The sequence below is a fragment of the Copadichromis virginalis genome, linkage group LG14 (assembly GCF_057382275.1).
Source record: "Copadichromis virginalis isolate Kocher_CV1m ecotype Utaka linkage group LG14, C_Virginalis_male_GT1.1, whole genome shotgun sequence".
NCBI classification, from domain to species: domain Eukaryota; kingdom Metazoa; phylum Chordata; class Actinopteri; order Cichliformes; family Cichlidae; genus Copadichromis; species Copadichromis virginalis.
Window position 1 is genome coordinate 14532759 of NC_140631.1, and position 15842 is coordinate 14548600.

General features: G+C 39.0%; 1 protein-coding gene across 2 annotated transcripts in view; it reads left to right on the forward strand.

Annotated features, from left to right (window-relative positions):
• Positions 1–15842, forward strand: part of arap1 (ArfGAP with RhoGAP domain, ankyrin repeat and PH domain 1) — a 60329-nt gene that overhangs the window by 22107 nt on the left and 22380 nt on the right. For both annotated transcript variants that reach the window (XM_085479400.1, XM_085479399.1), the window contains exons 4-13: positions 2598–2686; positions 2779–2861; positions 3463–3603; positions 3736–3805; positions 4994–5114; positions 5275–5459; positions 5644–5750; positions 6963–7162; positions 8145–8230; positions 8628–8810. In XM_085479400.1, the coding sequence (XP_085335526.1) occupies positions 2598–2686; positions 2779–2861; positions 3463–3603; positions 3736–3805; positions 4994–5114; positions 5275–5459; positions 5644–5750; positions 6963–7162; positions 8145–8230; positions 8628–8810 (1265 nt within the window). The remainder of the gene's footprint in view (positions 1–2597; positions 2687–2778; positions 2862–3462; positions 3604–3735; positions 3806–4993; positions 5115–5274; positions 5460–5643; positions 5751–6962; positions 7163–8144; positions 8231–8627; positions 8811–15842) is intronic.

Consider the following 15842-nt stretch of genomic DNA (forward strand, 5'->3'; position numbering starts at 1 on the left):
TTTTGTCCCAGTCCAGCCCTGCTTAGAAGCAAAGTGTAAATAAATAAGAGGTGGCTCAAGATTTTTATCCAGACAGTACATTTTTTAAAAGAGAGAAAGTCAGAAAACCACTAATAAAGATTTTTTTACTTTCGTTTTATGAAGATGAATTTGAAGTCATTCTGTGTTCTTCCATGCGAGACTGCTTCCTCTTTTTTAAACCTTAGCTCTGCTGTGAGGTCAACTAATTATACAGTCTGCTCGCCACAGCTCTTTCTCCTGCTTCTGTGCGGTGAACTGTGTAGTGAGTTAGACAAAGCAGCAGCTTCATCCTAGTGTGACCGTCAGGCTTCAGTGTTTTGGGCTTTAATTTCATGCATACAGAGTTATTGAATATCATTCACAAGCATGTATATTGTCACATGTTAGCCGGTAGATTTAAAATTATAGGGCTTCCTCATCAAAGCATTTTTTGTGATAGCAAACGTGTCAGATAACTTCAAATAGCTTATTTTAACTGTGTGAGGGACCTCCAAAGCAGGTGAGTTTATTAAAATATTTTCTATAAATCATCCTACAGCTATTTCAATATGACACTATCATAATATACATTTGTAGGTAAAAGTTGAAGATATCCTACCTGCTCCTCCTGTTTGCCTAGAGTGCTTTAAAATTAGATTTGTTGATTGGCAACAAGTTGGTTGTTACGTCCCTCTGCAGCCTCTAATCTCCTCAGTGTGTTCAGCTGGTGCTAATTGGCCACACCTAGTCAGGTGTTGATAAAAGCATACCTGAGGCAGGCTTTCAGGGAGCTCACTTGTCTTTGCCTTGGTGGCACCAGCCAATTTAACCAACCTGGTTTTCCATTTTAAGAAAAAACCTCTTCTCACTAACACTCTGGTATTCATCTTTTCTTTTTTTTATGAAAAGATGATTACCATGTATAAAAAGGCTGTATCCAGTCATGTTGGCTGTATATTTAATCATTTAAACCCAGTGTCCACAAAACAAGAAATATGCAGTTCTATGGAAATCACAATAGGATTAGATTTGATTGAAAATCATACAAAGACAACATGTCATTGTATTTAATTTTGAACTTAATGTCAGCAACTGATTATAAAAAAGTTTGACAAAATGCAACAAATTAATTGATTAATTAAAAAAAATACTTTGTGTAAAATCTCACATATAATTGGTATTTCTATTGATCTAGAGAGATTACATTATAGAGGGTGAGTCTTGTATGAGCAAAGGTAGAGTGGTTTTCATCACAGAGAGTATCTGGAGAAATATTTCAGAATAACAGCCTCATCTTAGGGACCAGGTGTCAGTTCATTAACAAAGTGAATGCAGTTTGTCACTGCATTCACATAAGCAATTTAAAATTCTACCACACAGAGAAAAAGAGTGCTTAAGGCAGAAGATGGCCCATCAACTGTATTGTTATAGCACAAGAGCACACAGTATGGGTAGCTTACATGTCTGTGAACCATTTGTGTTGCATAATATCTAAACCCTTTGCAGCAACATCGCCTGTCAAACAGGTAATGCCATTTTCACAAAAGGTCTTGTTGGTTTTGGCAAGAGAGTGCCACATTTTCCAAGTATTATAATTACATGGTTATGTAGGGGAGGAGCTTATGTGTTAAACTGGACTGGTTGCAGCCCTCTGAAAATATTTGATCAAGTATAAACAAACAATACAAGAAAAGAGGCCTCGAAGTACTGAAGGTGACAGCAGCATGAGCGTGGTTGAGAGTTCCAGTTCACTGATTTGAATTTGCAGAGGTGAACCGCAAAGAGTGTTCAGCTATAGCTGTCTGTTCTCCAAACTTACTTTAAGGCTAAACTGTGTCCTGTCTATGATTGCCATTGGATTTGTTTTTCAGTTGCAAAAAATGCCCATTGAGTCTGGTATGACCAATCAAAATGAGAAGAGAGATTTTTATCAGTAAAGTAGGAGTACACAGCATGGGTGGCATGCATGTGAACCATTTATGCTCAGCGATATTTTTTTAAAACTACAGCAGTTGTTCACTTCACACTTTACTGTTTGTGGTTTAAAAAAAAAAAAGATGTACTGCAACACAGTGTTTAGCATGGGCCTGTCCTCACTTTTTCTAAACATGTCACTGGTCTCAAATTCAAAGCAAGCATATCATTAAAAAAATCTTAGTTTTAACAGTTGATTGATTTTTATTTTACATGTGGTGTGTTAACGATTTGCAAACCACTGCCTTCAGTTTTAATGTACCACAGAATTTCATCTTCTGCAACAGTTTCGCCTCAATATTGTATAATGTTTCAGTGGTAATACGGCTCTGCTTAATAGTAGATGCTCAACCTGAAAATCCAGTTTTAAGGGGAGAGAAAGACGACACAAACTGGTGCATATCTATTAAAACTCACTCACTATTAATTCAGTCTGTTTGCGCTTACAAACATTGACACAGCCAAAATTACTACAAATTCATATCCACATAATCCAGTTTTACTAGTGTGACTCACTTTTTGCCTTGCCTTATATCATGTTTCCAGAGTTTCTCAGGTTCTGCAAAACCTGCTCCAGACTTTAGCTTAATCTTGATTTGTTTTCCTTTTCTCTTCTTGTTCAGTGTTGGCTACGGTCAACGAAAATTCTAATGACTACGAGGAGCCAGACTTGTTTGGTCCCGCTGGTCATCGAATGAACCCACCAGAGAGGGTAAGAAATTGTTAATCGGACCACTCCCAGGCTTTTCGGCTCTTTCTTTCTTCTTGCCATATCCTGTGAATCATTCCCGTTTCCTCCAATAGGATATGTCCCTGCAAGTGCCAAATTACACAAAGAAGCGGCCGAGTTCCCTTTGCAGTGACGATGGAGTGCTCGACGATTATGAGTGAGTCATAAAACAACACAAATGCAAACCTCAGAAACTGAAATACAAGCACACTGTTTGCAGGGTTTTGTTTCCCTTTGGTTGCTGATTATTCTGAATGGCTGTAACTTGGGAGGTAGAGTATTGATCCACCAATTTTACTAATTGGTCAGTGATCGATTCCACAGCTACTCCAGTCTGCATGTTGAAATATCCTTATTACTGAACCCTGAGAGTGTTTGTGTGAATGTTACACAAGGCGCTTTGGGTGTTGAGTTAGAATAGAAATGCACTATATAAGTACCAGTCCATTTATTGCAGTGTTTGTGTAAGTTAATTTGAGACATGCTGCTGTATTTACTTTGTTTCAATTTACTTTCATTTTATTGCACAACATATTGTCAAACTGTCAGTGCTGCAGAAATCTAATCTTTGATCTTCACCTCTTTTGTGTAATTATATTATAAAATTATATTGTTACACAGTTAGCTTTGTCAAAACTTTTGCACAACTTGTCTGATTTAAACTTTGATGAAAAATGTAATTGCTTATGAAGTTTGTGTGATGTTTCTTTCTTTTTCCTTTTCTGTTTGCGTGTGTCTGTGTGTGCGCACACGTATAGGTATGAAGGGAGTCTCCACAGCCAGCAAGGCAGTTTCTACTTACCAAACACTGGTGTTTTGGCTTCCACCATGAAAGAAGACACCTCTCAGCTTTCTGCTGTCATCAAGATGGGTTGGCTGGACAAGAATCCACCTCAGGGGTATAATAATGATGATGCTTAAAAAAAAATCAGAGAATATATATTACACAAATATTTGATTGAATTAAAAAACAAACACAGGGCAGCGATATTTGCTTTTTTATTCGGTGTTCTGTCTGTCCTCATCCACAGGGCTATTTACTACCAGAGACGATGGGTAAAGCTAGATGCTGACTACCTGAGATACTTTGACACTGACAAGGTAACAAAACAAATGCATCCAGAAACTCAGTGATGTGTTCAGACACAAGCACAGAACGGAAGCGCTGTTTTTGTGTATGACTCTGTCCAGGAGATACTGTTGACATACTAAATGGGTATTGATCATTTTTAGGGCTGCAATGATTCTTTGAGTAATGCGAATAGCTTTATTATAAAACTCTTCAGCTGTTACTATGTAAATGTGACCTTTTCACCCACATTTACCACTAAAAATAGGCCTGCAGTAGAAACGTGTCTCGGAGCACTCGTGAAAATAAAAAGTATGACAATATTAAGGCCAAGCAGCTTCCAGTTTAAAAAAAGAAAAAGACTCGTAACAGAACAGCAGTAATGAGAGTCCTTCATCAAACCTGAAGAAAAACAAACTTTGGAAATGCTCCCATGCACTGCTGTTTGTTTTACAGTGAAAACCGATAATAAAGTTACTGGAGTTAAAGTAAAAAATGCAGATGAGCCATTATTAAGGCTGATGGGCAGGGGCGAGAGGAGCATGGGGTGTAAGTGAGTTACATTATTTTGCAGATTTGGATTAATATAAAATCTTAATTTGATTTTAATTTTATTCTGTAATTAAAATTGTGTCAATGCTGTTAAGTTTGACATTATTATTAACGTTAATTATTTATTGTGCACCATCAGAGCATCTGTCTTCTGCAGCAGGAAACGTTACATCAAAGCAAAGGGCAAGCCTCAGTTCTGAGAATGTTGATGTCCTCGCTTTTGTGTGACAGCCACCACAAACTCTTTTAAAGGGTCACACATGCGCACACATTAAATAGATACACTCCTCTTAATGTCAGAGAAACCTCCACAAATGCTTAGCAAAGGCATCTTTTTTTATACCTTAGTTTAGTGTGCATGTATATCTTATGTTATTTGACACCAATGTACTTGTTTTTAGTTGTTTGTGGGGTTTTTTTTTCATTTATGAAAATGTTTTGTTTAATAAATATGACTTTTAATGGTACGTAAATACAATGAAGTTATATGCATTTAAATGACCTAAAACAATGCAATTAATATTGAAACCAATGAGTGGTTAATTTTAAATTGCTTTTAATTCACTGATCGCTTGATTAATTGATGAAATAACTGATCATTAAAGTAATCGATAGCTGCAGCACTAATCTGAGATGCTGAGTGTGTGTTGTGCTATCTTGTGTTGTAGGACGTGTATTCTAAGGGGATCATCTCAACAGCTTTCATCACTAATGTGACCACTGTGGGGGAGCTGAAGTTTGAAGTTGTTACAAACAATCGAACCTTCATCTTTAGGGCTGAAAGTGAAGGTATGTCTGTTCACCCAGCTATATATGTGCTTACACTTGTACAGACAGTTATTTCCCATGTCTCAAAATATGCAGTTAACTCAGTTCATATATATATTTGTGGGTGCCGATTTTACTACGTTCATGTCTGATCTGACATGCCTATGCGCTCTCATTGCAGCTGAACGAAATGAATGGGTGACTGTACTGCAGGATTGCACCAGTGGGCGCCAAAGGCACACTGTCATGAACCCCGGCTCACCTTTAGCCCCAGACTATCAGGGCTACTTGGAGCTAAAAGGGTTACGCTCCAAACTTTACACAGTTGTTGCCTCAGATAAAGTTTTCCTCTACAAAAATATTGATGTAAGAACTCTGGGTGCAGCTGTGTGTACAGATTTGTACTTAAGATAATTGCATTTTGTTTTCTTTACTTTAATGATTGTTAGAATTATAAGAAATGGTTTTTTTTTTGGTTTTTTTTGTTTGTTTTTGTTTTTTTGATTTGTTGGAACAGTGTAATTTACATTTTATCTTCCATTTCTTACAGGACTATCGTATTGGATTGGGTATCACGTCTATTGAGATGAATGTAGGAAACATTAAGGTCTCAGATCGTCGAAGCTTTGATCTCACCACACCTTATCGCATATTTAGGTATTGCATGCACACAGAAATGAAATCTGCTCTCACACCTTTCCCATGTTTGTGTGACTATCACACCTCTTATTGCAGTAATTAAGTAGTTGGGTTTATATAAATATATAATATAATATTTATATAAAACTGTTTATGTGAGATCAACTGTGGGATATGCTAATTAGACAGTTTAGAGACGATGATCATTCCTCATTATCAGCATCTGAGTTGCTCTTCAGTTGAGTTGCTGGGTTACAAGGTCATATTGTTTTAGTGAGAACTCTCCCACAGTCCCTCAATCCTCAGCTGGTCGTCTTTCAAGAATGTGAAAAGTCATTTGTGTGACTGTGTGTGTGCGTGTTTTTGTGCGAAGAAGTGCAGGGGATATGTTTGTGCATGAGTGCATGTGGTGTGTGGTCTTTTGGCTGACAGTTCACAGCCTGCGCCTGTAGTGCAGGGTCTCAGCATGACAGGATGGGGAAATGTGTGTTTCTGTGGACTAGTGTACTGGCTCTGAGTCTCTTGACTGTAAACATATGTGAAAGAGTCATTTTCATTCAGACCTGGTAATAATAAGAAAGGTTGAAGATTTAGAAATGTTTAAAAATAAAAGGAGGAGTTTTTTTCTCTCTCATTATGTCTACATCAGCAATGTAAATGAAAGAAATTAGTAATAAGAAAAGACAATGATTCAGATCTGGACAAAAATGTAATTCTTTGCCAGTGCTCAGATTTTCCATTACATTTCCAAAACCCAAATAAATGGCAGTTATCTGTATTTTTGTTGATTTAACTCAATTTATTTAGTTGTATACTAATACAGCTGATACTGAATTATTCTGAAATTCATGATTCAACTTTTTATTTAAATTGTTAAGCTAATGTTATGATTTGTATTTTAAAGTACCGTATTTAGTGTTTTTACTGTATTTAAAGTACTGTATCTGTGGTTTTGTGCTTTTGTTCCCATGTAACATCCAGAAATATTTCAGGGCAGGAAATAATTACTCAATTTATTTCTGTAAAGTATATTTATATGTATTACTAATTTAAGGGAAGATAAACTGAGCATGCAGCAGACAGGGTGAAAAGAGGAAGCTTGTCTGCCTCTGTGAGTTTATGTGGTTTCCAGGTCTTGAGTATATTTAGCGTAACAACAGCGATCTAAGCGTCATTTCTCACCTTCATGTCAGCGTTAACACTCGTCCATATGCTTGCCTCTCTCCGCAGCTTCATCGCAGAGTCAGAGCAGATGAGAGAGCAGTGGGTGAATGCTATGCGAGACGCGATAGGTGAGGCATTGTCTAACAGCGAGGTGGCTGAGCGGATCTGGGCGGAGTCTAGCAACAGTCTGTGCGCCGACTGTGAAGCACCGAAGCCGGAGTGGGCCGCCATCAATTTGTGTGTGGTGGTGTGCAAACAATGCGCAGGTTTGTGTGTTCTGATTTTGTTTTTGTGCGGTGCTTTGGGCTGTCAGTGTGAATACTTTGTGTTTAGCAGCATTTTGACTTTTAGTTGCTGAGTATCAGAATTAACATGTGGCTTCCAGCACAAGAGGCATTGTGACTTTGTTTTGTCGTGGCCATCAGTTGTCATAGATGTGATATTTCAGGAAGTTCTTTAGGAAAACACTCCAGTTTAGGACAAATGTTCAGTTGTTCTCAGGGACTATTTAGATGTTAGTGGTCAGAGCTCACTTCTGTTTTTCACTCATATCATTTCCTAAAAAATACTTTTTTGGGCCATTATTAAAGGGCATGTTTTTTTTTTGTTTTTTATCACAGGAAATATTAATATTATAATTTAAAGAATCATGATATAAATGTCAGGCTATGTCACCCACTTCTACTACCCACCTTTAAACTCTTGGCCGAATTATGTGTGCTTCTGATAATCAGTGTGAGGCAGCCGTACTTTAGGACTTGTAGCTTCTCTGTGGTCACCTCCGATTTTGTTGCACCTCTATTTTTTTAGTATGCAGACACTTAATAGATTTTTCTAGTAAATAAAGTCTTTTTCTACTAAGGTGAAATAAGCCTGGACACACATTGATATCAGTGTGTGGTTGGTTGGTTGTGCTGTTTGGCAGAGGCATAAAACCACAGGGCAGTAATTGTACAGTGCTGTGAAAATGTATTTGACCCTTTGCTAAAACACAATGCTGTTTTTAGGTGACGCTACCTGGCCCTGTGTGAAAGTAATTACCTCCTAAACCTAATGACTAGTTGTAGCCTGCGTGTTCTCTTTGGTCAGCAGTGATTTTTGCCTTGAAATATAAAAAAATCAATCATTTCACTGCACTTGTTGTTTGTTTTTTGTCTGTTTGTAAAGAGTTATTTGGTTGTCCGTACAGAGCTTATAATATGGTCAAGATTGAACTTGGCTTTAATATGTGTATGTGTGTTATTCCAGGGGAGCACAGAGGACTAGGCCCTAGCATTTCAAAAGTTCGAAGTCTGAAGATGGATAAGAAAGTTTGGACAGAAGAGCTTATTCAGGTACAAATAGAAATTCTCTCTCTAATTAATTGTTGAGACGTTTTTGATATAAAAATTAGAACAGACTCCAAAGACAAGGATTTATGTCCAGTTTCTTTAAATATTTAAAGTCTTAAGATTAATTAACTAGTATGTTCAAATATAATGTTTCTGCAATTAATCATTTTGGAGCTGAGACAGCTTAGTTTTAGTTTCATCTCTGTGGAAGTTTCCGAGGCAGTAGTTACCGGTGGTTTTGTGTGGGTTTCATTATATTGTTTTATAAACCTCCAGGTCAGAAGTGTCAGTAATCTGATCTAGTAAGTGCTACAGAAGAAAAATAGAATAAGTGTGGAAGTACTTCTCTTCATTTTTTATTTATTTATTTATTTTCCTGTTCACCCTGCCCTTGTCGCAGTTATTCCTGGTGATAGGCAACGAGCGGGCTAACAGTTTTTGGGCAGCTAATGTCCCACCAAGTGAAGCTCTGTCGCCTTCGAGCTGCAGCGAAGAGAGAAGACGCTTCATCAGCAACAAATATCGCCAGGGCAAATACAGGAGGTACCACGCTCTGTATGGAAACCAGAGGGAGCTCAATCACGTAAGTCAAAGTCACAGTTTGCTTGTGATACCGTTGTGTTTAATTCTGAATCTGCGCACTGCATTGCCAGAAATTTCTGCTAGTGAGCAGCTGCAAAGTGTAAAGTGATGAGTGACAAGCGAATAGCTGAGTGTGCGGATGGGGCCTTAAAATGTGTCCACATTGGAAGCGAGGTGCCAACCGGAAACCAGAGAGAGTGAATGACTTTCCGTAATCTTTCCATGAGGGAAATAACCGCTTGCTATGAGTAGTGGGCGGGGCCCTAAATAAACTTTTCCTGTTTCTGTGTGATTGAAAGTACCAGACTGAAGAATACTGTTGATTAACATATGACCTGATAATAAAGTCACTAGAGGGTTACCTAGGCAACCGGAGCCTTGAATGTCACAAACAGCCGGCTCACGACTTCAGGATCAGTTTTCCCATTATCCTGTTGGTAGATGAACCTTCATACTAGTCTGAGATGCTCCCCTGGTGCATTATTGCCTTCATTAGGTCATCTGTGTACTTAGCATCATTCGGTGTTCATAAGCCCAGATGAGTCATCCTGTCCCTGCTTAAAAAAAATCCCCCCACAGCATGATGCTGCCACCACCACACTTCCTGGCTGGGATAGTATTGAATAGTGTCTTGTTTCCTTCAGACCTGACTGCTGTTATCATGCTAGAGAATCTCGTTTCTCACAGTATCAGGATCCTTGAGGTTGTTTTTTTTTTTTTTTTTTTTCCTGAATCCCATGCAGGTTTTTGTATGCCTTTCATTGAGGAAAAACTACTGCACTGACAGCTGCCTTTCTGGAAGTTTCTCCTATCTCCACACAGGATCTTCTTTTTGGTCACCCCTCCTTCCAAGCCCTTGGTTCTCTAATTGCTTAGCTTGGCAGGCAGCCAGCATTACAAAATGATCCCATTTGTTCCTAATGTCTGTTTAAGAAATATGGGGGCTAGTGGGAATCTTCAGTGCAGCAGGAATGTTTTTGTTGTCTTCGTCAGATTGGTGCCTCAGCATTCTCTACATGCAGTTTATTTGGACTGGTACTGTGAAGAAAAATTGCATTTCTTGTTATATTATACTGGGGTTAATTGGTGAGTGGAAAAAATATATTAACAGTTTTGGCATATGCAAAAGCATGCAAAAGTGCCTCCTAGGTTTGTCAAATATAAGGCCTGGGGGACAGAGTTGGCCAAGTAAATACTCAAATCCGCCCACTAAAAGTATGAAGGTATGCATCGATTTTGATTTTTTTTAACTGTAGTTGTAAAACAAGTTTTTCAACTTATCCTGCTGATTGATTCCTTCATACGGATCAAAGTAATTAACTAACATAATTAAACGACAGGGAAGTTTCTGTATTTTCACTATAAGGACATTTTCATTAATGCAAACTTCATATTTTATAAGTACTGGATAGTCTGGGCAATACAGATTTATCATATAGTTTTACTTTGATCTTTACCCCTTAAGATTAAAGTGGGCTGCCTTTGTGTATAATGAGTTTGACATCCTTGGTTTGCACCTCGAAGTTGATGATTCTGTTCAGAGTTCTTGTTTTGAGCAGTAACTTAAAATAAGATGCAGAATTTCCTTTGAAGCCAATAGAAAGAGCATAAAAATAAGCACGTTCCTTTGTGTAAATACATGGTAAGATCCTGTGACTGTGGCGAAAGTGTTATTTAACACTTAGATACTTACAGTAAAGCAGCCAGTATGCTTCTGCAGCTGGTTGATCCAGTCTTACAACATTTGACACTTTTCTTGTTTTTAAGGCATTTGTGGGACTTTGTTTGATCGCACTGCAGCTGCAATGGAGTGCAAGTTGGGTTTATAGACTAAAAAAACTGATTAAACTTGTGAAACACGCTCTATCACTTGAAGTAATTTTGCAAACCTCAATTTTAGAGTTGAAGAATTAAAGACTGATTAATGCAGGTTCAGGACTAAACCCTGTGAAATCCCTGCTTCTGAGTCATTTTTTTCAAACTTGCAACTCTGCAAGGTCCCAGAACCGACTCTTAGCAACGACTCTTTTAAATGTGACAACCGCGGTGTCTTTGTGTACTTGTGGTGGGCGACGCTTTGCTTGAAGATGACACATTAATATGGTTAGTATTGTTTAGAATCAGGAAATGTGAGTGGCCATGGAATGGCCATAGCTTTTATACTGGGCTCCATCATGTGTGATTAATGACTGAGTGTTTCAGACCCAGCTCGGTCACTTCTTAGGAGCTTAACCCAGTTACTGCTAACAATGTGTACAGGGCACAGATAAACTTGGTGTGTAAATGAGTCACATTTAGCACCTGACTGTGAGCTATGTGTTTTCCCCCCTCAAGCTGTTAAGCTTTTACATTTGTGTGTGTGAGTGAGTGTGAGTCACTGTGTTTGGGATGTGCAGAATGAGATAAAGGAAGTTGTTTAGTTTTTGTTTTAAAAGCAGCTGCTTGTCCTCCTCCCCGATGGCTCCATTTTCTGCTCTTTTCTTATCTCTCTCTTGGGTCTTTGGGACCTATAGAGGACGTGATCTGTTGGACTTTCCTACAGCTTTCATCCCCCCTCTCCCACAAACCCACACACACACACCACTCCACCCCCATTTCAGAGGTGATTACTTAAATGGCTGCTCTACTTGTTTGTTTGTTTTTTCCTGTTCATGAGAAAAATACAGATGAGCATTGCTTCTGCTTGGGTGTGCCTTTCAGAAATTGTACACTCTGCACATGTGTCAGCTGGTGACAAAAAAGTGGGTGACAAAAAAGGTGATGTAAGTGTGCAAGAGTGCGAAATGAAGACAAAAACATGCTTGCACACTCTGAGTGCAGCAGCACCCTTAGCTAATTCAGGGTCATTTATCTACTCCTGGCTTTTTAACCCCACTTCTCTTGCTCGCTTTCTTCTTTGTTTTTACTTTTTTCCTTAATGTGACATCATTACTTACTGATTTAACTGGAATGTGCTGTAATTCCACCCCTCCCTCTGTTTTCCTCCTCCTCCTTCTCCTCCTGTCCTACACATTGTTTGGCTCTGACCGCTGAAGAAATTTGATCACTTCACTCCTTGCTCTTTTTTTCTTATTTGCAAGTCGTTTATATCTTTTATAATTTTCTTTTTGATATGAGCTTCAGACTTTTACATTTGCAACTTTTCCGGGCTGTCTTTGTCAACTGACATTCAAATAGCGGACTGACTGACGGGAACTGAAAACTTCCAGGTTGGGCTATGTATAAGAGGGGAGCTGTAGGACAGGGTAGTGAAAATATGCCTTGTTTTTGCAGCTCTCTGAGTCCTTTTAGGCTAGCTCTGTTAAGAAAAAGAGCACAACCTTGCATTTCAGTGGTGGTTCATTTAAAGCGATGTGTGGAAGTGGATTTTAGATCTCTGACAGTATGTGTGTGCAGTCATGTGCTTGAATGTGTCTGTGGGAAACATTTTTGTGTTGACACTATGGGGACTGCAGCACTGCAGCTCTGTGTTAGTGAGACATTAGAGCTATTGTGTGTCTGTGTGTGTATGTTTTTTTTTTTTTTCCTCTGGAGTGAGCTGCAACACATTGAAATGCACATGAATTTGCCTGCGTGGGCATGGTTGTGTGCCTTTTCTGTATTTGGTCTGTACTGCTTTCTTTTTGTGTGCTTGTATGTTTCCATCTGTAAATCATGATCGTCGTCTCCTGTTTTGTCTCTTTTGGTTCTTCCTCTGTTGTTACTGTGGCTTCCTAATTTTTCTCAGTTGCATCAAGTAGTGAACGCTAGCTGTGACCACAGTTTTACACTGGGTTTCTTATTCCCTGGAAAAACCATACTCTGCATTTCCTTCTTACAGAAACAAAACAGATGCAGTTGTAGGCACAACTGCATCTGTTTTTAGAAGACCTCTATTGAATGTTAGTCACCTGCATGTTAAGAATAAAGTAACAGTCATCCATGAGTTGTTCTTCCTCTGTGGCGTTGCCATCTTCCTGTTAAACAGTTTGAAGCTTTTTATGGCCTTTAGGTTGACATTAAAGGCTTTGTTGGCTCGTGGTTTCCTTGAAAGGGAAGAAGTGACACAGCATAGATGACGTTTCATAATGAAGTGCACAGTGTGACATAGAGTTGTTTAATGCAGACAGTTTGATAGTCCCTCTGTGTTTGAGTTGGGGATAGTTGTCATAGTTTAACTTTTTTTCATAACTTTGTGGCTATTTTAGTGACATTTGAGAAAATAAAGCAATCGGTTATTGAAAAGTTGACGGCCACTCTCCTTTCCCAGGTCTCCTTGACTGTGTGCTGTTGGCTATCAGCATGTTGTTGGTATTTTATCATAGCAAACTAACAACTAAGGTACAGGATTAAAAATCTCTTTACGGCCTTGTTTTTTATGCTTTTAAAGTTTTGTAATTGGATTCCTTATAAGAAGAGCTCTTCATCGCTTACCTTCTCCTTTTATTTTCTGCTTTTGCTCATTCTTCCTATTTAATTCTTCTGTTTTCCGACCATTCCCATCATGTCCTCATTCACACTTTAGGATTTCAGGTTATAAATCCTTTCGATTTCTACAGGGAGATTGGCTCAACATGTGATCTCCTTTCTTGTTTATTTTGCAGTGCTTTTTTTTTCCCCCTCCCTCCTTTTTTTTTTTGTCTGGAACTCTGAAGGAAAATGATTTTTCCTTCAAATCATTTTTTTTCTCTGCCCTCCTTTTTCTGTCTGGATTTTCACCTCCCTGACCATCTCCCTCTCTCTTTAAGCTACACACGGTGAGGTAATGATGGAACATATGGGAATAGCTCTTTCTCATCTGGATTTAATATATGCACGTACATTCACATCTGTAAGTGTGGGTGTAGTTTGGGGTATTTTGTGCTAAAGTCTACACAGCAAAGCCTGCAGTGTTAGTATCACTGTCTGTACATAGGTTGAGTTTCTAGCCAAAAACAATCTGTCTCTGATTAATGTGGCTGACTGAAATGCTTTTATCTTCTTTTCACAATATTTCTCTTTCTTCCTTTCCCTCCCTCATCTTTCTTTTCCTCCAGTTCAGCCCCATACAAATGCAGAGGCCAGATGGAGGCCTATGTTTTTGTTTTTTTTTTTGTTGGCTTTTTTTTTTTTTTTTTTTGACACGCCCAGATAAAAATCTCTCTGCCTCTGTCTCTCTTGGGAAATTCTGCAAGATTCTTGAATTCCCTTCTCTCTGTGTGCGTTATTACATTACTGCCTGTTTCATCGGCAGCAGATGTTGAAGGGTGAGGTTTCTTAACACTCAAACAGCCCATTTCCTCATTGTACTTCATTCTGATAGGTTCAATTTTCCTGGACAGAAGAAAAGGCTGTTGTCATATTACTGTACACTGGCTCTTTGCACAGCGTAGGTGTCCACATGTATGTCCACATGGGATGAAGCAGAGCACTGATTTTTTCCTCTATTCTCTGCATTGTTGTGTACGGACCGCACACATGCACACATACACATGCAAATATATCGGCACAGAGCATAACACACTTATTTGTTGATGGCAGAGTATTGTCTGTGAACTGCTTTGTGCTTGTGGTCAAACAAGAGTTCGGATGACTGTGTTTGTTGGGCTGCAGTGGCATCTTCATTGCAGGCCGGTACAGCTAAACAGCGTGGTCATTTTGATGTTGTTGACCAAAAGTGGAATAATTTGGTTGCCATCAGTGATAAAGAGCAGGTTACACCCATCTTTTTATTTGTTGTGTATAGTTTTATAACATTTTCAAGTTGCCTTAAATCTTTTTAAAGATTTAAAGACCAAAAACTTCATCTACTTGGGCATGAAAACCAGATCATGGATGGATTTTTAAGGAAAAATACAGCCTGTTTTACTGATTTTGGGCCTCACCCTGGACAAAAAAATTACTAGTGATATTTTAAGCAGCTCTTTAGAGCGCCCTGAATTTTGTTTGCCAAATCTTTCAGTGCTTGACCCGGTCTGCAGCTGCACTCCGACTCATTGGACTGAAACAAAGCCAGACTGCGTAATGTCTCAGGATCTGTGGCTTTGGGAATGGGAAGTGCTGTCACTCTGGCAAACAACCCCATTTATAATTCTTGATGTTTTAAATTCTCTCAACTCATCGGTGCTTTGGCAGTTTGTCTTTGTGTTTTTTGGGTTTGTGTGGGTGTATCTTTTGCAATTCTAATCTTTGCTAATTGCCTTGTTTGTTTGTGTGCGTGTGTGCGTAAGCTCAATAGTGCTTAAATAGAGGAGGGGCTCTGTCTGTGTGTGTGTGCACTGGGGAATTTCTCAGTCAGACCCAAAAGAGCTTATTGCGTTTAACTGAAGACAGACATGCCTGGGTGTGTATTCTCTCTTCTTCTTTCCTTGTGCTCAGGGTTAGTTTGTTTGTTGTTTATAGTCTAAAGAAGTGCTGTGGAACTTATTTATATGAGTGAACACCAGTTATATTCATCATCGTTCCAGCGAGTTAGCACAATGCTGATTACGTCTTTCTCAACTTGTGCTGCATTCCACCTGCCTGAGTTTTAAATTCCTTCGCTGGTTTGCCAGTAATGGCACATCAGTCATCGCTCATGAGCTATTAATAAGGAGAGATAATGGCAACAGAAATATGACACAAAAGCTTCTTTGTTAGCACGTTAAAAATGTTTGTGTGATCACTGCCAGGAAAGTTCCCTACTGCAGGTAAAGACATCTGGACCTGTCACGATAGTTCTGTCCTTGGTGGTGTTGTCGGGGGTTAAATGAGACGTGTAATATCAGGGTGCGTGTAGATTTTAGGGTTGCCGCAGCGGTACGTATGCCTACATTGCAAAGCAGACATTTTTTTTTCTTCTAAAGATTAGTTTTTGGGCATATTTAGTCTTTATTTGACAGTAGAGCAGCGAAGACAGACAGAAAAACCAGATGAGAGAGAGAGAAAGCGAGGACACGCAGCACAGGGCCGCAGGTCAGACTCAAACCCAGACCGCTGCACTTTAGCCATGTGTCATATAGTTACCCACTGAGCTAAACAGGCTCCCGAAAGTCTGAGCCTTCCTATGAGATTCAAGAATGCTCAGCTTACAAAA